General features: G+C 42.2%; 1 protein-coding gene across 7 annotated transcripts; it reads left to right on the top strand.

Annotated features, from left to right (window-relative positions):
- On the top strand, positions 1-22,274 carry lrch3 (leucine-rich repeats and calponin homology (CH) domain containing 3). 7 transcript variants are annotated; one of them, XM_026340582.1, is made up of 20 exons: positions 1-351; positions 4,803-4,947; positions 6,297-6,423; positions 6,520-6,625; positions 7,434-7,570; positions 7,652-7,761; positions 8,089-8,182; positions 8,338-8,449; positions 8,821-8,969; positions 9,376-9,431; positions 9,572-9,614; positions 9,727-9,861; positions 10,245-10,289; positions 11,111-11,164; positions 13,747-13,780; positions 13,889-14,020; positions 14,169-14,263; positions 14,950-15,087; positions 16,127-16,204; positions 20,643-22,274. In XM_026340582.1, the coding sequence occupies exons 1-20, from the start codon at positions 99-101 to the stop codon at positions 20,796-20,798; spliced, it is 2,199 nt and encodes a 732-aa protein (XP_026196367.1). In that variant the 5' UTR covers positions 1-98; the 3' UTR covers positions 20,799-22,274. The 7 variants fall into 7 exon arrangements, with proteins under 7 accessions (XP_026196367.1, XP_026196370.1, XP_026196366.1 ...); XM_026340585.2 differs by having other exon boundaries at positions 9,569-9,614; positions 13,750-13,780; positions 13,889-13,996; XM_026340581.1 differs by having other exon boundaries at positions 2-351; positions 9,569-9,614; positions 13,750-13,780.
- Positions 22,275-23,831: the final 1,557 nt, after the last annotated feature.

Raw genomic sequence — 23,831 nt, 5'->3', positions numbered from 1 at the left:
AGTCCCGTCCTCTGCGCGCCGCTCTGCGCATGCTCCTCCCGGAGTTTAGGGTGGGAGAGTTAGCCGTTAGCACTCTGAGCTAACAGCCGGAGTCTGTAATGGCGGCCTCGGTGTTGTTGGGGTCTGCGGACAACACCGGACTCAACTTCACTGTTGGAGGCAACAGCGGGAATGTTTTAGTTAGAACAAATAACGGACTGGGTCCGGCAGGTCCGGCACCTTGGAACCGTTCATTGGACCGGGCGCTGGACGAAGCTTCGGCCACCGGGTGCCTGAACCTCAGCGGCAGGAAGCTGAAGGAGTTTCCACGGAGCGCCGCCAACCACGACCTGACGGACACCACCAGGGCCGGTGAGTGAGCCACAGAGTCCGGCTGCCACACACAGACAACCTGGTGGGTCTCTGTGTCGTGGTTAAAGGAATTTAGAGGCGTTTTTATGGACTTTGCTGCGGAGGAAGTAAAAATCCCACTGTAACGGGTCTGGAAAAGATGGGATGGCAAAATTGTGGCTGGTGTTTTGACAAATACTGTACCCTCTATCAAAAATGTTCCCATGTCGCGGTTCCGCTGTTTCTGTGTATTTCTTTACACAAACATCCTATTAATTAATCCTATAGACAAAATATCGGAATATTAATTAATGTATTTATATTTTTGTTGAATGTTCTAAAACGTTTTAAATCAAAACTAATTAAAGTTACAACAGGATCCGCTCCTTTGCGGGCACCTGAAATAACGTTAGGTAATTTTAGCCAGTCAGCCGCCATTAGTCCTTAAGATAAAACCTTGTCACGTTTGCAACATGTTAAAAATGACAGACTGTTATAAAACAATCTATTAATTTGATTTTCTTCCGTTTCTCGGTGTTAATCTTAGTTAAAGAACCGCGGGGAGGACGCTATCATTTTGGATACACTTCGTGTCGTTACACCTCTCCGTTTCGTTAATGGGAGAGGCGGTTTTGTTGATGTCGGCTGGTGCAGCCTTCTAGCTAACATGCTAACACTGCTACAGGAGTGTTCGTAGTCTGTGAAAGTTACACATGCTACTGTTAGCACACGGCTAATTTGGTTAGTCATAACTGATTTAATTAATCCGGACCGGACTGGAAAGAGTCCGTCTAGACCCCAGTTTCGGGGTCACCTGGCTGTCTAAGCCTCACCCCAAAGTTCTGACGTCAGCTCGAGGTCGCTGTGAGCACATACCTGTCTTGTTTTGTTTAGTGTCTGCGAGAAGATTATGAGGCACAAGTGAATGTAAGAAGTGCTCCGCCCACCCGAGACCGACGGCATGCTTGGAGAGACAAAACAAACGTAGCGTACCTGTGGACCGTATGTCCACCTGACGCTTCACGTCAGTCTCGACCCCTCAGTCACTCTTAGTGCTCACCATACAGTTAGTGGCAAAAGTTCACAAACTCAGTACTCAATAAAAGTACTAATAGTTGCCAAAAAAGTACCCGAAAGCATAGTACTGCAATCTCAAAGTGATTTCTCATACTTCCTGATAAAACCGACTGTATATAAAGTATTTTAACCAGTATTGAAGATTGAAAGAGAGAAAAACTTGATTTCTGAACAGTTACTGTGAAAACCAGCATTAGCATTATCACAAACTGAGCCTTTAGTTAAAAAAACTACTTAAGTTTAAAACCGTAAAACAGTTCTCAGTTAAGTAAAAATACTTTTCCCTTGAGCCTGATTCTGAGTTTTCTTTAAGGGAATTTAAAGTAGAAAAGGAAGTGATATTGACATTATAAGTTTTTTTAAATCACAATGTTTTGCCATATTGGGCCCTGCACCTCGTTGGTTGGTGCGTAGAGGGTGTCTCCCACCAGCGTCCTCTGTGGCGTAACACAGTCCTACTATTTGCTGATGCAGCCCAGGCAGAAAAGCGTAGTGTTTGGTCACCAGTCATGTTCACTGAAGTAGCAGTAGTTCTTCATTTGACGTCTGCAGCAGAGATAAATGACAACACTGTACGTCAGCACAAATAAATAATCCTGTCATAGGTGTAAGTTCAGCAGCGAGTTCTGCACACAGGGAATCAAACTGCCACAACAAATGAACAACTTCCCCGTTTGTATGTGAAACCCAGTGTCCTGTTAGAAATGAGAAATGAGAGTCCAACCAGGGAATCGGGTCATATTCTCACAGATGAATGAGTTTGTGGGTCAGTATCAGTTAATCTGCAGTGGAGACATATTCAGTATCTGTCTGAGGATGATATGAGAGGAGTCAAATTATTATTGATATAAAGTAAAGAAACTCTCCTAATGGTTTTATCAAGTTTGGCAGTTTTGAAGGAAACTGTGGGGGTGCTCTGTAGAGGTTGTAGTAGCCGGTTCCCTTCCCTCCCGATCACTGGGCTAATGATCGTGATGGTCCTGGTTCCCTCAGCTGTCGATGAACTCTGCCACTGCGTATTTACACCCAGCTAAGCTTAACAATTTCCCTCTGGGATCAATAAAGTTTTTTGAATCTTGAATCTTGAATCTTTTTTCAGCTTTCCCTGTCATGCCACTGAGATAATTTTGTCTCTATCTAGCAGCAGACTACGCCATGTTTCCACTGACAGAGACTAGCTGCTGTCACTGCACCAGGGATTTGTTGTTTGAAGTGTGAACGTAGCGTCAGTGTCATAGTGTCATCCGGTAAAGCAAATGGTGAGAGGTGAGACGCTGAAACCTGACACCAGGTAGATAAAAATAAAAATCTGTGATGTTTCAGCAGGTGCTGATGTGCATGTACATACCTACACTAAAACATCATCTCACTAACTCAACAGGTGACATGACCGGTATCCTCTGGTTAATGAGCCTGACTCCTGAAACTTCAACAGATTAATCACGGTGAGGACGCGTGTCATGTCCTCAGAGCTGTCTGAAAATTCACAGCTGATTTTAGGGTTTACCTGAGAAGGTTACAGTCCGATCAGACATTTTATTGTTGTTATAAGATAAGATACGTTTATTTGTCATATGCAAAAATGTACATAGTACAGTGTATAATGAAATGCGCTGAATATTCAGTACAACAAAGCTCACAGAGGTGCAGATACAAACTGCAGGTTAAAGAAGAGTTAAACAGAACTAACAACAGTACTAACATCAGAATCAGGTAGCGTAACGCTAGGGTTTAGTTCTGATGGTTAAAGATAAGTGTTCTCACAGTTATGGACAGACAGGCGTGTGTGTGTTGCTGGATGAATGAGGCGGCTGTACAACAGGAAATGGATGTTACCGTGGTGATGTGTACTTCCTGCTGACCAGGTGTTGATGCCCAAACAGCTGTGCTAATAAATATAGAAACTGCAGCTGTGACATACAAACAGCTTCAGGAAGTAGTCACAGCCCTTCACTGCATTACTAAGCCACACTCATCTACAGACGTTCTTCATTCGGTTCTGGATTCAGTCAGTTTGATCTGTTCTTCCTGACAGGTCCTCTCAGCTCCACCAGGTCTCTGCACAGATGTTCTGTGGGGTTTAGTTTTGGACTTTAGTTGAACAACAGCCAGAGACTTGAAGATGGTCCAGTGTTGTGTTTGCTTCAGGTCTCTGTTGTACTGGGACATAAACCATCACAGTGATACTCGATGCTGATTCTGTAGCTTGTTCAGTGTCACACAGACAGTTTCTGGTATTTCATTGCTGATACAAACTTGTATTGAAGTCTTACTGGTACTGGGACACTGGTCTGTGGCCGGTAGGTGGACTGACCGACTCTACGGACTCTACCTGGAGATGTTTACACCTCTCTGGTTGTTTAAAAGTGACAAGTGACAAAAGTGTTTTATAACCGTAGAGCTCCTCAGCTTGTTCTGTCAAACTTCGTTCTTTTTTTGGCTCTGACTCCTCCACAGCAGCATCATTACTTTCAGTTTCAGTCACATGTGTTCAGTGGAATGTTTTAGTTACACCACTACAGAATTAATATCATGATGTGAGTATCATCCATCACCTGACATCAATTTTATATATTATTATTATATAAATATAAATGCAAGCAGGCTGTATATACTTCACACAGACATGTATACATGTACACATGCACACAGTGTACGTAATACTGCTGAGCCATTACTTTTCTTTGTATTTCATGTTGGTTCAGGCCTGTGAGACTGCTTTGAAAGAAATTTGATCCCTTTATAATCAGGCCTGGAAAGATCACATCCTGCCTGATCCTCAGTGTGTTGTCTTCTGATGTCTTGATTCTCTGTGATATCACTGGGTTAGTACAAAGAGCTCATAAGTGTCGGTACTCTGTGCAATGGGGTCAGCAAGGAGGTACAGCAGTCGTACACCAATTGTGGGGTCGGTAGTTCGATTCTAGGCTCCCGTCAAAGTGTCGTTGGGCAATATGCTGAACCCCAGGTCAGGCCAGTGTGAGTGTGTGAGAGATGCAGTGTAAAGTACTTTGAGAGCTAAAAAAGCTTGAAATAAGTGCAGAAACCACAATGTCTGCAGGGCAGACCTTTGTCACACATCATACACACTTATCCCACGTTTCTGTCTGTAAATCAAAATACCACAAAATTGACCAATCAACAATGATCAGGGTCGTTGGGGCCCGCCTGATTGTGGACCAGCACTCCACTGGCTGGATTTATAGAGCACAGAAAACAAAGACTGTGACTTTTGGCCACCAGAGACAGAGATGTGAATCTTAAATCTGATCTGAATTGTATGTGGATACAAACCATTAGACGACACCCAGCTCCTGTTCCAAAGCTACTTGGGATCTAAATGTCAGACAAAGTTGTGTGTTGTAGCCAAACCTCTGTGTTGTCTCTGTGTTCAGATCTGTCTAGGAACCGTCTGTCGGAGCTTCCCCTGGAGGTCTGTCTCTTTGTGTCTCTGGAGAGTCTGAACCTTTACCAGAACTGTCTGCGGTCTCTGCCAGACAGTATGATCAACCTACAGGCCCTCACCTACCTGAACCTCAGGTAACACACACTCAGTCATCAGATCTCATATACACACTCAGTGTCTCCTGACAACACGAGCAAACAGACACTCTTTCTTTCTTCAGATGTGTGCACACACACCAGAAATATACGAATGGTTTCTGACTCTTTGTTGAAATCTTCCCAACGAATAAATCCCGTTGCCAGCAGCAGCTTCTTCCACAGTTTCTCTCTGCTGCAGGTTTGCACACAGCCTTTTTCAGTTTACCCATTAACTTCCACACCTGGTGCCACTTTTAAATGAAGCTAAACACTCACCCTTATGTCCCATCATAATTAACATAATGATATAATTGTTCTAAAGTCTTTTATTTCATCATGTCGTCTGTCCTGTTTTAACTTGTGCCTGCCTTTTACAGGCCAACGCCTGTTGTTTTAAATGTGCTGTAAACCCATTAGTCACCTGCATAAACACCTCAGGAGCGTATTCGACTCACTTGTCTCAGCAAACAATGAGGGGAGGTTTTAGATTAGTTAGCTAGACACATTTATCAGAAACTGATTGGACAGATAGATGGAGGCTGGCAGTGGCAAGAAAAAGTTTATGAACCTTTTGGAATTTCATGGTTTTCTGCCTTAATTTGTGATAGATGAAGAAGATGAAGATCAGATCACATTTTATGACAAATCCAAAGGTTCACATACTTTTAATTACCACTGTATATACACATATTAATACTTTGCCATGTTGCATAGTGCAGATAAATACTGTTACAGAGGCAGATTATTTATTAATTGTGTGGTATGTGATTGAACTTATACATTAACAGCTTACTTTGGCACTTTGGAACTCATTTTCCAACAGCTGCTTACCTTAAACTGTGAAGATCCAGATTCAGAACCAAAAGTTGGTCTGGATTTATTGACACAATATTGACATTTGAATCTGAAACAGGTGACAGATCAGCTGATGGTTTTACTGGAGAAGACATCTGACTCTGTTTTGGTAGTTTACGGAGACACCCAGTCGTCTCTCATTGTCCAGAATTGTTACAGAGTGATACCTCTTACCTGGAATCTACATAACGACATAGAGCTCTGTAGCCTGTTTCTCCAACGCACTGTTTGACATTTTAAGCAAACATTTAACCCAGAGGTTCAGCAGAGTTCTGGGGAGACGTCCTCTAATTGATCACTGATGGCACTGTTCTCCCAGACATAAAAAAATCAGGTGGCCAAATAAACTTGGGCCGCCCCAGTATAGTCTCTGTGTGGAGAAACACGGTGTTGTTGGAGTAGGGAACCTGGCATTTGAAACGTCAGACTGATCTTTAGGTGAAAAAGGTGGTGGAATGTTTTATTTGAACATGTCTGTCTGTCTCCATCAGTCGAAACCAGCTGTCTGTCCTGCCAGCGGTCGTCTGCAGTCTTCCTCTGAAGGTTTTGATCACCTGCAACAACAAACTGGTTTCTCTGCCAGAAGAACTGGGACAGCTGAGACACCTCACAGAACTGGTCTGTGTTACTGATACTTGTTACTGTGGGAAGGGATGATATTCTCATCATATAATTGATTAAGGATTTTGATAACTGATGTGTTTCATTTTGCAGGATGTGAGCTGTAATGAGATCCAGACTTTACCGTCTCAAGTGGGTCAGCTGGAGGCTCTACGAGACCTGAACATCAGGAGGAACCACCTTGTCAGACTGCCTCCAGGTAAAGCTGTAAAGCTGTGTCAAACTGCCCTGTAGGACGTGGGCATGGTTTTGTTCCTGCAACAGGTCAAATAAAATGATATTAAAAAAAACACCTGAAACGGGAGTTAAAATGGGAGTTGAAGTGGAGTCATCAGTCCAGGTCGGGAGAGCAGCTTAGTGCTCGGGTACACAGTTCCAGCTGCATCACCTTTAATTTACGACTGTACAGATCTGATTTGGTCGTGACAATTGGTTGGATCTACATGTAGTTGGGCCAAGTCTGTACCATCTGACTCAGTCAGCAGAGAAAATCTTTAAATGTGTGCTAACTTAAGAACCAGTTTCTGCCAGGCGTTCTCAAAGGGATTTTTATGAACGTGTTATTTTCGACAGCAACAACAGCCTCGCCGTCCAGGATCTCACCTGGAAAATCAGCACCTTGTTGTTTTTTCCCAAAGTGCCTTTTTATGTCCGTGTTTGTTTTGACACAAGGTGATTCCATAAATTCTCTGGGAACTTGTAGTGTTGTCTATTGCCAGAGCTTCCAGTCGTCACTCAGTCGTCAGGCGTGTTCTGCTTGCAGACTGTCAAAGACCAGAAATCTGTGATATCTGGTGGAACTGTAACTGTGAACTATCCAGTCTTTGGAACTCTGTTGTGTCCCCAAACTTAGTCGGTCATATTAGTTACACCTCTGACCAGCCTCTACGTCACATCTCCTTCCGAGCAGAACCAGTAAAAACCGGTCTTTGAGTTATGTTTTTTTACATTTACATTTACATTTTTATTCTGATCTAAGTGAAGCTGTTGTGTCTGTGAATACTTAGAGCTGGCCGAGCTGCCTCTGGTGCGTCTAGATTTCTCCTGTAACAAAGTCACCTCCATCCCCATCTGTTACCGACGTCTCACACAGCTACAGACCATCGTCCTTGACAACAACCCTCTGCAGACCCCACCTGCACAGGTAAGCCACGAGAAGTAACATCACCTATATCCAGCTAGTGTCTGTTGGGAACCGACTGAATTCTTTGTTTTTGCTGTGTAGATCTGTATTAAAGGGAAGATCCACATATTTAAGTACCTGAACCTGGAGGCCAGTAAGACGACGCCAGACCTCCCAGACTACGACAGACGACCTCTGACCTTCAGTTCCTGGTCTGAACCCACACCTCCTGAATTATGCACTGAACATAAATTATTGTTTATCTCCAAAAGTCATTTCAGTAGTTAGGAAGAAAATTAAACATTTAAGATACACAATGTCTATAGAGCCAAGAGAAGAACATTTAACACACAGTTCTCTGTTGTTTCTCACTTTCTAAAAATGAAACTATACAAGTACCTAAAAGAGTCTGTCAGAGCGTCAGTAGTTCTTCACTCTTAAAAACTGATTCATAAGCAAAATGCTTATTGTCAACACAAGAAGTGCTGGCTGCGTGTCAGTGGGATTGAAACATCACAGTATCTCTTTGTCTCTGTCAGCATTGATGAGCTGTACCCAGGGCGTCCCTATGGAGCGCTGGATTCTGGCTTCAACAGTGTCGACAGCGGAGACAAGAGATGGTCGGGGAACGAGGTTGGACACCACCCACACATGCACACACATCATGATGTGCCCTGATCCAAGCCGCTGATGGATCATTAACATAAAGAACACAATAAGAAATTATTAGACAGAGTTTTTAACCCCACGACATGTCCTGTCTCACTGCTTCCTGTCTGTGTGTGCAGCCTGCAGAGGAGCTGTCGGAGCTGCCGCAGAGAGTTGCTGAGCTCAGCAGAGACCAGAGACAGAAACGAGAGGATGGACGAGGAGGAGGACTATCGCTGGCTAATGGGACATGTAAGCAGTTTTAACAGGATTATGTGAACCCACTGATTGCAAAACAAAACACTAAATCTAATCAAACCAGAAATGACAGATCATCATCAGTTTGTATTTTCTAATTTTAGTTTCCTGCTTTTAAAGTTCCTGTTGTTTACATTAGTAGGAAACATCTGATCAGGGCAAGGATTCAGATCAGTCTTTGTATGGGCTCCCTCCCTTCGTCTGCAGGTTTCACGTGAAGCCTGATGGGACACAAACTCAGATTGTTTAGTTTAATAAACTTTTAATCACAGCTTAAATCACAGCTTAACAGTTGGAAAGTCGTGTTCTGGTGTTTATGCTCCGCTTATCCCCTGCCTGTCACCTCTGTGTCCTGCCTTGATCAGACGGGGAGCTGGAGCAGATAGACTTCATAGACAGCTGTGTGGGGGAGGAAGAGGAGGAAGAAGGAAGAAGTCGAGGAGGTGGAGGGGGGGACGGGAGCAGCCTGAGCTCTCAGTTCATGGCCTACATCGAGCGACGTATCACCAGAGAGGTAGGAGCTGAGGAAGTCTCCTGACTCTGCGTGTGGAAGTTATTTCAGCCTCACTGCAGCAGCTTAACGGAACCATCAGAGTCTAAATCCTCACATCATCTTCACGTTTGAGCCACATGCCTCTTACACCTCAGAATCTGTGCTGCAGTGTCTCCTCTGCTAATCCTGACCTTTGGGGTGAAATTTAAAGAAACATGTTAAGCAATGTGCCACAGCATCTTTGAAGGTCCTGCCCCACAGTCTGTTTACTGTAGACACAGACAGACATTGTTCTATGTGCTGAAGACAGCAGCACACGGTGATTAAAATACCATTTAAAGAACAGTAACTTCCAGAATCACGGGAGTCAGCAACCAACAGCTGTCAGCCTCTAAAACCCTGAGTGATTTCTTGTCTTTGTGTCCAGGGTTCTCCTGTAAAAACCAATTTATCCAGGACAGAAGACATAAGAAAACTCAACAGGTACACACACAGTGACAGAAATGTTGATATTTACCTTGTTATTCATCTGAATTCATGTGTGACCTTTAAACTGAGACATCAGACAAAAAACACTCACCTGTGTTGTCCAACATCCTGTCTGCCTACCTGTCTGTCAGAAGTGTGGTTGATGGTGTCACAGCGCCCCCTATCTCACAGAACCAGGTAACAGCTCCTCTTGTTAGTAAACTGCTGAATGCAGAGTTTGTGTCTTAGACCAGCTGCTCATGTGTCCCCTGTCTCTCCCTCTCTGTCTCCCTTCCTGTGTCCCCTTCAGAGAGGTGGAGGTGTTGGAGGTCCCGTGGGTGTGGAGAGGATGAGGAGGGAGGCTCAGCTCGCTGCTCTGAGGTACGACGAGGAGAGACAGAGGAACCGTTCTCTGCAGAGAGACAACATCAGCAGCTACAACAAGGTACCAGTACCAGTTTAACCAGCAACACACAGGACTGGACCAGGACTGGGACTGTCAGACTAATTGTCCTGGTCGTAACCTGGACCCTGTCCCTGACCCAGTCCCTGGGACTCTGCATGATTCTTACAAAGGAGGTAGTAAAACGACACAGATGACGATCAACCTGCCATTGCGGTTGTTTCATGCTGAGATCATGATCATTAACACTCGAATCATGCTGACGAGCAAACACTCCTGGTGTGGTGTCAGACTTTTTGTCATGAACTTGTTTGTCATTTTAGAATTTTTAGAATTAGGTTATTTATTTATTATTTTAGTGTAATGAGCTGAGACAGGACTGAAGGGAAAAAGTCGGACTCTGACTGTAACTTGTTGTTTTCCAGCACAAAGCGTCTCAGAGTCCAACAAAGTCCAGTCCTGACAGCGAGGTGAGTCCGTCCTTCTATCTGTGTGATAGCCTACCTGTGTGTCCAGTCACTGGTTACATACCTGATATAACTATAAACAGAGCTGTGAATAATAAACTTCAAACAGTTCAACATAAACCAGGCTGGTTTCTGACTTTTGGTCTATTTTATGTGTCCTAAGCCTTCAGTGCTTTACACTCTGTAAACCAACCAGATCTACATTGGGCTTTAAATCAGGTGTTTAGGCCCCGCCTCTCCCATGTGTAGATCACATCCCTCCACACCTCTTCCCCTCCACATCACATCTGTGTCTTTGTTCACACATTCAGAAGCTGTGACAGATGCAGATTAATCTGTCTCCTGCTTTAAGGTGCGCTGTAGGGAATTGGAAAGTTGCGCTCTGTCACAGATTTTCCTCAGTTTGTTTCCACATTTTGTTGCATCTCACTCAGTGCAACGCAATCCAATCAACTAACCAGGTTAATGAGGAAAACCAGGTTTACCTGAGAAACCAGGTTGCTGGAAATCCACGTACACGTGCAGCAGATGAGTAATCTGATATCTTCTTTGCCTTGGGCTGATTTTGGAAACACAAGTCCACAGATTTTAGCTGTTTGGAAAAGGAAAAGATTCTTCTGCTTTAGAATTGTCTCTAATTCCAATTTATGACATAAACATGATGAGACTGAGAACATAAACACAGCTGAGTGTGTGAACGCCGTTACTGTCTATCTGTTGTGTGTCTGATGTCCGTTTCGTGTTTTGTGTGTGTGTGTGTGTGTGTGTGTGTGTGTGTGTGTGTGTGTGTGTGTGTGTGTGTGTGTGTGTGTGTGTGTGTTCAGAACATCTGCCCCTCCAGACGCTCCACCCACACTGATGACTCCGCCCTGTTCATGGTAAGATTTGCCCCCACTCTCAAAGACCTACTAACTCTAACTAAGTGCAGAACTGGAATCATTCAGGTTTAGATGTCACAATGACAGTGATACAGAATATTTCATTTCCTGTGGCTTTTTCACAATAAAAGCCTGAAGACCTTTAAAGGAGAGCAACATATGTTGGATGCTCATGGAGAAACTGGAAGGAAAATATGATAACCAGCAGCTGCTGAGAAACCTGATCTGTTCCTGTTATTCCCATGGTTTGAGTTCAGTCGGAGCATGTGTGGAAGTTTAGGAGCTCAGCTTACGATATATCATTGACAAACATCAACCATCATGACTGGGCAGTAAGGTCTGGGATGTGAACGCAGCTTTAGTCTTTAGAGGACTGTGAATGTGGATGCAGTGGTTCTCCCAATCTCCTGAAATCTCCTATTTTGGATCCAAATCCTCCACAGCAGCAACATTAGTTTGAGTCGTTATCTCATGTTGCTGCTTTAGGTGTCTTATTGTAAAGACAAATAGAAAAAGGTTTCTACCAAAATCATTTTTGATTTTCTTTTATAGGAATAGTTCAGGATTTTTCAGGTTAATCTTAAAATATTAACAATGTTCCTGTATGCATTCAGCTCTCCACAAAGACTGAAGTGTTCTGTGGTCCACAGTTTTAGTTAACCTGTTGAAGACACATTTGTCTGTCTGTGTAGTACACAGATGTTTTAGTTAAGCTAAAATATGAACTGTGAACTACAAGGTCAGTGACTGTCCTGTTCTCACCTACAGATGGGACGATGTTCATTCTGGACCCAGATTTGAATTTAGTCTTTTTCATTTAAATGTCATTAATATTAACATAGTAAAGTGAAGACACCACTAGTTTCACTTTGGCAGAAGCAACAGACGTCATCATTTCTGGTGGTTTTACAAAAACCTGAATGATTCTGGTTTTACTGGACTCGGCATGTAATGTAGTTTCCCCAGAAACCTCAGCATGAACACACCTGTCCATCTGTCAGTCATTCATCATTAGCCTATGTCGTTCTGTCGTCGTAGTCCCGCCTCCTGCTGGTAAAATGTGATGTTTTACACTGTTCTTGACGAACTAAACCCACAGACCGAATCAGATGATGCTCTCTGGACGGAGTTTTGTAGTAGTGGTCTCGTTTTTCCAGGCATTTCCAGTAAACATAACAGTACAGTTTGTAAACCAGAAAGCGCAGAAGTCCTGCTGAACCAGAACCATGTCATCTTGTTATGTTAGACCTGTAATAAGTTCACATCTGATGAAGACAAAATGTCTTTTATTGATTAAAACACAACGTCAAACAGGAACAACATGAGCTGGTTTCACTAGACTCCTGTTATGAAGCAGATATCGTATGTCACATGTTGATAGATGATAGTTACTGAACATGTTTCAAATGAGAAGTGTTTTTAAAAAACAAAACCTTTAACGATTGATAAATCGTAAAGTTAATGCATCATTATTCACCCTGATCATCAACTGTTCTATATTAACTTTTTCTTCTTCCTCTTTTTCCTCCCTCATCATCATCTTTCCTTCCTGACATCCACTATGATTTCCTCCATTTTTCTTCACTTTGTCTTCAGTTTGTTCTTTCTTCTTCTTTTTCTCTCCCCCGTCTCTCTCTGTCTCCCTCCCTCTCTCTGTCTGTCAGTGTGTTCTGGTGTTTGAATCAGACTTTGACACCAACACTATAAAGAGACGACCTGGTTCACACAGACAGGTGACACATGCTCCGTTTCTCCCACAGTGAACTTCACTGACCAGATCTGAGACGCTGTGGTTTGAAAACCTTTCTGTGAGGAAAAAAAACAAAGTCAAAATGTTTTGACTTTATTCGCAGGCGATTTTCAGACTTAGTTTCGGAATTTTATTTGCGCCTCCTCACTGCGGAGACAGAAACTGACTGAGGAACGTTATGTGGCTCAGATAAAATGCAGGGACTGTGAGTCCAGAGCTATCTGGTGGTAAATCACTTCAGTTTCAGTGACGTGCAGATTTCTAGTGTTTTCAACCAGCTTTTTGCTCACAGCATGTGTCTCTTATGCAAACTTATTAATCCTTCACCAAAGGTAAACTACACGTGCTGCTGGTTCAGTAGTAGTGCAGCCATAGAAAATCTTTATTCTTTTGTTTCTATCACTTCTTTTCTCTGTCGTCTGCGAGTCTGTGGATGGCTGTCGCTCTCATGCTTCTGATACCACCTGTCTGCTGCAGGTACTGACACCTGCATGCTCTTGTCTGTGTTTCACTGTTAACTGGTCAAACTGGTCACACATCTAAACTGTTGTAAAGTCTCAGTTAGTTTTCATTTAGTCGCTTTTAAGCAACTTACCACTACACTATCCAGTTTGGGTTCACATGTTTCTGGAAGCAGCTAGTGTTTGTTTAAATTCTTCTAATATCTCATTTAAAACCACATTTGGCTCTGAACTTAACGTGTAAATCAATGAAGAGTTGAAATGCAAAGCTGAGTAACTTCTCTAGATGGGATTTATTAACACAAATGACAATAGAAGCCACCAGAGGCCCAGTCCTGTTCAGTACTGATCTGTCCTGTGTTGTGTCTCAGCAGGGAGACGACAGAACAGCTCTGTCTCCTACAGGTGAGAAAGCAACAAACACGAAACTGAGATTTGGGTGGCGGTGTGTGTGTGTGTGTGTGTGTGTGTGTTTTGTTTTGTTTTTTCGTATTGACCAGTTTTTCCTTCCAGCCAATCAGTCATCTTCGTACCAGACCTCAGTGCCGTCCTGTCGGACAAACAGTCAGAGGCCAGAGAGCTTCCTGTTCCGCCTCGGCCAGAGAGAAGAGAAGAGGAAAGGTGGGGCAGTTCCACCAGTCGGAGGTAGAATTTTCCTAGAGGGTTGAGAGCAAATAGATGATCTTCCTCTTTGATGAAAGTGTTTTTACAGAGTCAGATGTTCCAGCGTTTACTTGTCAGCTGCTCGTTGAGTGGTATCTGAGTCTGCTGCGGTTACCTCTGTGTCCTGCAGGTGACGCTGCTGCTGCTCCTCAGAACCAGGAGGAGGCTTCTGCTGCTCCTCCTCTGGTTGGAGAAGATGCTGAGCTGGTGGAACAGCTTAGAAAGGTTCGTACCTCCCTCTGCTGCACCTGGACTCACCTGTTCCTGAGTAATAATTCCATAGGCAGACAGAACAACCTGTCCTGAGGTTCAGATGCTAATGTGTTTGATGTAACGCCTGCTGAGGCCCAAAGAGCTCACAGTCTGTGGGTTCAGTTAGTGTTGCTGACATGATTCTAATCATTCACAGCAGAACTTCAGATATTTAGAAATAAGTGTCTCAATCTTACAAAACACTTTTTGCAACAAAAGGAACATATCAGTAAACACAAGAAACAATCAATCACAGTATGAATGCAGATGACGCCTTTCTGACCAGGAAACAAATATGAATTTATGCCTATTTGTGTGATTTGAACGTGTGTTCTAGTATTAAAAAAAACAAACCCCAAAAGGGAACTTTGCTAAAAAAGCGAAAAGCTATTCCTCTTCTAATAACTTATTCGTTCATAAAAATAAATGGATAAAAGAAACAAAATTGGGACATTATTTAGCTTCCTCATGTTGTGACTGTCCTGATTAAACTGCTAACGTCTCTGCACCAGTCGCTCCACTTCTGGCCGTCGGGTTCCTTTAACCTGGCTGTCAGCGTTCACTCTGCACTTTATCATATTCCTGCCCCTGAGCACAGGGACATTCCTGCTGTGTCTTTGTGTTTGGTCCTTTCCAACCTGATGATTTCATCTGTACAGAACATCGAGGCTCGTCTCAAAGTGTCTTTACCCAGCGATCTGGGAGCCGCTCTGACTGACGGCGTGGTCCTCTGTCACCTGGCCAATCACGTGAGACCGCGATCCGTCTCCAGCATCCACGTCCCGTCTCCTGCTGTGGTGAGTGACATTTAGACAGTTTAAAGTGCTTCACTGTGTCAAGGTAAAACCACAGTGAAATTAAATGAAATACGAGTAGATCAGAAACACAGCTGTTGTGCGGTAACATGTAGTAAGTTGGCGCTGATTTAGTTCTGGCCTCAATGTGACTGCTGAAGCTCAGATCTGAGACAATTAAAAGATTTTTCCTTTGTCTCATTTTTATTTCCCAAACGCTAAAGATAAATATCATAAAATAGCTTTTATCGGCAGAACTTTAAGACATGCCATTTCCATCCTTGTTTTGACAGACATCAGGAAAATCCAACGAGAATTCAAATGAGTATGTTTTATATTGTGTTAAATTGCAACAGAAGTTGTTTTATGGCTCTCAACAATGTAAGATTTAAGACCTTTCAGAATATACAACTACATACATACTGTACAACTACATAGAAATAATTTAGAAAGCCCACCAAATCCTACTTTAGCAGCACTAGGAGTCAGTGGAGAGGAAAAAACTCACAGCAAAGCCAGGCTAATTTGAACCAGTTGGGACTGAACAGAGTGGCAGCCACGTCAGGTAAGGGTGATGCACACAGCAGAGCTAACAGCGGCACACATGCTAATGCTTTGGCTGTTGTGCACTCCAGTATGTCAGAGGTGGGAATGAGATAAAAGAAAAGAAGACAGCATAAAACATCCCAATGGACATGAGGCTGAAAAGATGAGGAGAGAATTCTTTAGTGCGGAGGTGTTTTGCCTATTTAAAGCTGGTGGTCTCCTAAAACAACCAGTGTGATACCTGCACAGACAGTTGTGAACACTAGCAGACCGAAGTCTCCACCTCAGAATTTCTTTGTCCGTTTTGTTTGTGTTCTTCTTTTGTAACACTGGAAGCTTTGACTGATGAGAATTCAGTTTATTATATAAAGTATACCAGTATAGTTGTAGAATGTTCTATGTTCGACTTCTGACAGAAATTAAAGAATATTTCAACTAAAATGGACCCGATGGTGTCTTCACACACTGACCTCTGACCTCTGTCTTTGTCCTGCAGCCAAAACTCACCATGGCCAAATGCCGACGAAACGTTGAAAACTTCTTGGAGGCGTGTCGCAGGATCGGCGTCCCACAGGTATCACACAGGTGGTCTGTGTTTGAATGAATGAGTTTTGACAACTGTTTGTCAACAATCTGACAGGTTTTCGTTTTTTTATCCCCAAATGTTTGGCAGAAGAAAATCAATGTTTGTCACTATAATGTGAAGACTGAAGACAGAAAAAACAAGGAATGGACACTGATGTCACCAAATTCACAATTAATCCTTTTTTGTTGTTTTTCTTCCAAGTTTGATAGAGATCATAGAGGAAAACTGTTTAGAGAGGAGGATGAGATGCAGAAGACCCTCAACTATGGAGTTTGTCAGTTTCAAAGCTAAAAATTCAAACTGAAAGCTGAACCCTGAAATGAATAATATAACCAAATTATTAATGTAATGGTGTATTACCTTTTATTTTTATCAGTAATTAAATATAATCAACTCTGTCATATTTGAGCTCTATTTAAATTACATAGAGTTGTCCTTATACAAACAGGAAAAAGAAAAATGAAAGACTACAATTTTATCAAAGTGAAATTATTTTAAGCTCCTACAGTTTGATGTTGTTTTTTTTCAGGATTCAGGATCTGCATTTTCTTTATAGTTTCATGTTTTAAAAGGACAAAACCATTCAGTTCTGTATTTGAGGTGATGGCAGCATCTTAAAGCCTAAACCTAAATTCTGCAGCTTTATTCACCAAATGTCTCTTTGAATCTTGGCTTCATATGTGTGAAGGGGGACGTCAGTGTCTGCTCCTTGTCTTTATTTCTGAACCGTTCTGAACCTCATACGAAGCCGCTTCTCTTCAACTAATAACTTTCTTTCTTCTCTTTCATCTTCCCACCTTTCATTAATCCTTTTTTATTCTGTCCATCTCACTCCTTTGCCCTCTCTTACCCGTCACCATGTCCATGCACACAAACACCCTCAGGACAGTCTTTGCTCAGTGGGGGAGGTCCTGGAGGGGACAGGGACTGGGGTTTACAGGACGGTGGGTGTATTGCTGTCCATGGCTCCACCCCTGATCGCCCCCTTCCCTCGGGTTCAGTTGGCTGGTTTCGCCCTCTTCTACCTGGCTGTCATGTCACTGCTGTGCGCCATCTACGTACACTTGGCACAGCATGTATGAACACAACCTGACCACAAACCATCCAACCAAAACCACACAGAATATACAGGGATAAGACGAACGTGTCAGAGAATTGCTGCTGGGAATTAACTAAAAATATCTCAGAAAAAAAATCAGTGATGAGTTTAAACACAAGGTTAGCCTGGTTCTAGCCTGGTTCTGCTTATCATCCATCTATTTCCTGTCACGTACCCAGGGCAGGATTGTGGTGGCACCAGTATGTAGGCACGTGCAGCCTATGCAGGCAGATCCAGATCCAAGGCAATGAGACTTAATTCAAAACTCCAGATGGAGGGTTGGTCCAGGATCCTAGATCAAACTATTTGAACCTGTCTTCAGAGCAAAGGGACAGTCTTCCTGACAGGTATCTGGACTCGTCACCCTGTCTCTAAGAGTGAGTCCAGGCACCTTACAGAGGAAACTCGCTGACCGTTTGTATCTTCGGTCTCATTGAGTCACTACTGAAGCTCGTGACCACCAGGAGCTGGAGGAGCCAGGAGGAACACATATCTTTATGTTAATTCCCGATGGTTTTACAGACACAGCGAGTTAAGCTAAGGAATAGTGACAAGAAATGGATCTGGTGTGTTTTCTTCTGGGGAGTTGGATCAGTGTTCAGAACATGTCACCACAACTGGACCAAAGTTGGGGTTTGGTGGTCTTTAATCAAATCGGAATGTGATCAAATCTTTTCAGTTTCCTCGTTGACTCTAATGATGTTCAGCTGTTAATGTTTGTAGCTGTTTCTACTGATCATTAACTTTAATCCCTGCTGCTTGAACTACAGAGTTGTGGATTTGGCGATTTTAGATCCCAAGATTGGACTAGAGTCTAACTTTAGACATCTTTGACTTAAATTCAGATGAATTATTTCATTTGGACCTAAGCTTTGTGACTGGCTGTCATGCCCAAACCTTCTCAATATTATTTATTCTTATTTTAGATTGAGAACCTCGGTCATGTCAGTGACGTCTTTTGGACTCAAAGCACAACATTTAACATTTGGCCTTGACTCAAGAATGGTTTGTTGAAAACTTGACCTTGGACATGGCTTGGTCTTCTTTGGGGACTTGTTGGTCTTTCTTAAGACTTCATGGCTGCCTCTTTGAAACTTACCATATGTCTGTTATGTCTCTGAGGGGCTGATATTCCTTTAAGCATTCGAGGATCACACGTTCCTTCAGGCCAAGCTAAACTTGACAATCCCCCCAAAGTTGAAGGTTTACCCCAAAGCTTGTTTCCTGCCTCTTGCCTTGTCCAGCCTTGTCCCCTGTGCCTTATGTTTGACTACGTGTAATTTCAACTGTTTGTAAAGTGGTTCAGAGTCTGTCCCACCCCCCAGTCACAGCCCTCAAGGACAGAAATTTGCTAAACTGTATGTACGTTTTCTGAAGAGGAAACTTTGTCCATCTAAGATCAGTGTTTTATTCTTAGTCCTCCTCTCTGTGATACCTGCAGTGTTTTTGACCAGCTCAGCTCAAATGGAAAAATGGAAATTGTTCCTCTGTCAAAGGAAGAAATGCTAAAATATAAGTGTAGGAAACTTTCACAGGTGCCAGATCAGTAACTCTCACAGTCCACTGCAGAAGCTTAATAAATCATAACCTGACATGTACATATTTTTGCTGGGTCTGCTTTTGTTTCCAATGTTCTTAAATGTCTTTGGGGACACGTTTCTGGAAATGAAATCGGATTCTGCCCAGAGGGTCACAATAAACACAAGAACAACTGAAACAAAACCGGAGACAGTTCACTGCAGCGTTCATGTGGTGCAGGATCACTAACTTTTAAAGACAGAACGATAGCAAAGCCACAGAACAGTCTTGTGAACAGTGACTGTGATACATGAAGTGCTTTGGCATCAATCCAGAATCGATTTGCTCTGGAGTGACCTTATGTCGTACAGTATCATCGAGGGCCAGGTTCAGGTCTCCTTCCATGTTGTCTGTTGCACTGTATGAATTAATTAAACAGTGTGTGCAGTGGTGGTCTCCGGACAGATGAATAAGTTACGTTCAGTTCTATGAATATGCCTATTCTGGCACATGGTGGTATCAACTGGGGACAGCCCCCCCCAAAGCTGCCCTCCTGTTAACCCAGAGTATGAACTGAAGATTGGTTTCGTTTCCATCTGCGTCTCCGTTACATTTAGCTGCCTGTTAGTAGCTGGTGCATCTACAAGCCTCTAGACCAGGGGTGCCCAATCCTGGTCCTCAAGGGCCACTGTCCTGCTTGTTTTGCAACCAGCCCTGCAGCTCTAGCTTCTGATTGGCTGAACACACCTGATCTAGGTAATCAGCAGTGTGTAGGACAGAGATGGTAAGAAAACTAGCAGGATAGTGGCCCTCGAGGACTGGACACCCCTGCGATATATATATAAGTGAGACATATATCTCATATTGAGCACCAGGCCTCAGAACCTTGTACCAAGGTTTTTAAAAGTCAAGGATCTAAGAAGAACTGGGATACAGCTTAAGTTTCCGCCTTGGAAACAGACTCTGGTTGTGTCTTGTAAACCACTAAGCACATAATCAGCTGCGGTTCAGGCCTGAGCAGGTTTCCTGGTTAAAGTGTCTGCTTCACTCTTGTTGGTAGAGAAAACCCTGTTTTAGTGGGAGATGAAGAATGAGCGTGATGAGTTTTAAGCAGAAGCTGATGTTGGAGAAGTTCCCATTAATAAAATAACAAAAGTATTGTGACTGACCTTTTGTCTCTTCCTCTCTCGACCGTGAAAGATGGTTTTATCGTTTGTGGTTTTTGTTCAGGACAGGTTATTGCAGCAGTGCTAACACTCTCGGTCAGTTTGACTTTTTACAGCACTGATAAACAGTGGTTTCAAACTATTTGCTGTTCATTTCTAAAATGTCAGGATTTTATACTTTCTGTTGTGCATATTAAACTGGATCTCTGGGTTTTGATATGTCTTGATATGTCTATATCTTTCAGCTGTGAGAAATTTCACCAGGTAATTTGAGCCATTTTCTTTTTATCGAGAAAATATGAAAAATTTAAAAATTGTGCAACGTGATAAAGAAAACTGGGACCATATTTTGATCAGTATCACTTTGTTTGCAGATGAAAATCATGAGATGCAGAATGTTCTGGAAAAAAATGGAAATATATTGATTTGTTTTGTCCAGACTGAACTTTTCCTATCACTCTCATCTGTTTCTCACCTTTTCTTTCATTCATCACTTCAGTCCTTATTGTTTTGATATTTTAAGTTGATACTCCTTGTTTACCCTTTCTGTTGCCATGGTTACAGTTTTTTTATCCATTAATTTAATTTATCGTCCTTTTATCCACCCCCCACCTTCCCCTGTCTACTTCTGTGGTGTCTGTAGAGTCAATTGTGTCTTCCTCTTCACATCCTGGAGGAGCGTGGGCTCCCCCAGGTAGCCCGGACTGTCAGCGCCCTGCTGGATTTGGCTCCGCCCAGACACTCTGTCACCACGACAACACCATCATCAACCACACCTGGACCCTCCGTCACCATGTAGACAACACTAACGCCACCGCCATCATCACTGCACACGCTCTGTCAGCGTCAGTTTGTATTTAACTCGTTCAGGTGGAACAGGAGGGGAGAGCTACACCCAGGTCTGCATCTGACGGAGACAGGAACAGAGCTGAACAGATTAATGACTCGTCCCCGATTAAACCCCAGACGTTTAAACTCATAAAAATTTCAAATTATAGTCTCAAGAGAAATTAGTTTGAATGATGATGGGACAGACAAGTCAGTAAAGTCACAAAGAATAAAGGAGAGCAGCTGTAGAAAGTTGAAAACATTACAATACACAAAAACAAACACAGGCTCCGTGTAGACAGACACATTTCATGTTGAAGCTTATTTACACTAAACCCCACTGATGCAGCAGGGCGCAGGTTCTGCAGTACACATCTGCCGAGGCCCCAGTAGTGGAGGTTTGAGCCTTTTCATGCTTTTGCTAATTTACAACAAGATTCCAACTCAAGTAAAGTTGGTGCCGTGTGTTCGACATGTTCAGCATGATTCTGGTCCCTGTTTGCTGCAGCAACGTGTTCACGTGATGAAACGTTGGAGGAGAAACGGACTCTAGGGACCACTATAGTCCGGTCAAATGCCACTGGTTCAGTATCTGACCTGTTGGTTATCTAAGTCCTGTTGTAATGCAATTCTCCTCCATCAGACGCATGTCTGCGGACGTCTCGAACAAGTTAAACAACCTGTGTCTATAGTGAACATGATTTACCTGTTGTACATGATGCACAACAGCTTTGTTTGAATTGAGTTGTAAAAGCTGTTTCACCACCAACATACATCAGAGCGTCTCCCGGGGTAACAGCCCTGGTGGGCGGGGCACAGAAGTAGCGTCATCAAAATGTCTGCATGGTCCTAATGGCTCCCAGCCCAGGTTCAGAGCTTTCATAGAGTCTCGTCGTGAGCAGGTGATGTCAGGGTTGTTCCTCAACCAGCAGAGTCTGTGTTTGCTCCACTGTTAAAAACTTTTCTACATGAAAAGTCAGAATATTTAACAGTGAAAGTGTCAACTGTTCACTGGTGATGATTGATGTGACTGAACTGAACGGTTTTTAGTTTGGTTTCTTCATATTTTTCTGTAGTTTTTATTTGACGACTTTGAAGAGTTATGTTCTCTCCAAAATTTGCTGTTCACTAACAATTGGACTTGTTTTACGTTCTTGAATATATTTCACCTTCCATCCAGAAGGCTTCATCAGTTCTGGCTGACTGAGTGGGAAAGCTGACTTTTCAGTGAAGGTTAAACGTCTTTAAGAACGTACTCACTGAACAGCACGTTTTGGGATGAATTTAAAGATGATTTAAAGATTCTATTTACCAAAATATGTACAGCTCTACCAAAGACATTGAATCCAGTTAGCAATGTGTTAATGGGAGAACATGTATTTTCAGCATTTACCACAATAAAACTGTAACTTAAAAACTATAATTAAAGTAAAACATTAAATACCATCCACACAAATCCAAATCGCTTAACTTTGGCCTGTTTCAGTAAATAAACCCAGTGGGTTTGAATGTTAGGCTAATAGGAGCTAAATGCTAACTGCTATTTAGAGCTAAGGTTGACAGTTATGTTTACATTTGACACTAATGTAGCACGCTGCTAATAATAGCCAACATTTAGTTGGATTGAAACTGACGCTGGGTAGAATGTAGTTAGCAACTTTAGCTTTAAGCATTAGCACATATCAGTATATTTGTAGCTTGTTGATAATGTAAGTTAACATTAATTAATGCTTAAATGCTTAGTGGCTGCAGCAACACTGCTAATTGCTAAGAACAGTCAAAATAAAATGGCACAAACGATGTTGAAAGTGCTCACAGCTAACAAAGCTAGCTGTAAACATGGCTAACATTAATTTATTTAAAGTAGAAGCTAATGTACCTGACAGCATTGATAAAGATAGTTTATAGAGATTCACCAACACTGTTCATTACTAATATCATAGAGTAGCTGGCTTGAACCAAGTTCAGCCAACATTATAAAGTTACTTTATTTAAGTTTACAATATAAAAATGAAAAATAAAAAAAGCTAACATTAAAATACTATGCTAATGCTAGTTAATGTACTGTATATAAAGCTGGTTAGGAAATCACAGGAAATACAGTGTAACTGTAAATACTTTATTTAAATCCTAAATTTAGCTAATGTTACAAACCATAATGTAGCTAACAAGCTAACATTAACCTGGTAGGTTTATGTTTAAACTACCGGAACATCTTCAGCTCTGTTTGTCTCCATCAGATCCAACATTTTATAGAATACAATTTTTTTAATATTGAAAGAAGCAGAATTTGGATGTTTTAGCCCTGAACTCTGTCTTGTAGGAGTTTGAAGTTTTTATTTTTCACCCAGTGACGAATATTTTTACTGTTTTTACCTTTCTGTTCTCCTGATGGTGGTTTGTGGTTTCAGGTTGAGCAGGTGTTTGCAGCTGTTTCATCTTCTGATCGGTCCTCCACATATGATCAGGACCTTCATCAATCACAGATCAGAATAAACTGTATCTGCAAACCTAAACCGCTGAAGTAATGTTGTGGTTTCACAGGAAGTGATTGGTCACTACATGGTCAAAAGTGTGTAGACAGTCATAAAACATGTACAATACAAAAAGCAAAAGTAAAATCTGTGACATAACTATTAAAGTTAACGGCTTTAATTAAACAGCAGAAATTAAAAGTTAATTGGTTTAATATTCAAAAAACAATTGGTTTCCATTTAACATCTTTCAAGGTTTTTCAAATACGACTGATGAACAAACAGTTTTAGGATGTGGGCATTTCATTACTTGTTGAGATTTTATAAAACAAATAAAATAATCATGAAAGTAATCTACAGATTAATAAGAAAAATAATTGTTAAAACTGTACTGTGTTACAAATGTGTTATATTATGACAGCGTTTCAAATATTTGTTTAAAATGGTTTTTAAAAGTGGACACAGACAAACTACAGCAGGTCCTTCAGGCTCAGTCAGGTGAATTATCACACATTCATATTTATAATAAT

This window comes from Anabas testudineus, chromosome 13 (genome assembly GCF_900324465.2).
Source record: "Anabas testudineus chromosome 13, fAnaTes1.2, whole genome shotgun sequence".
In the NCBI taxonomy this organism is placed as follows: domain Eukaryota; kingdom Metazoa; phylum Chordata; class Actinopteri; order Anabantiformes; family Anabantidae; genus Anabas; species Anabas testudineus.
Note: the sequence above shows the minus strand (reverse complement) of the source record. Positions and strands in the feature narration are given on the sequence as shown.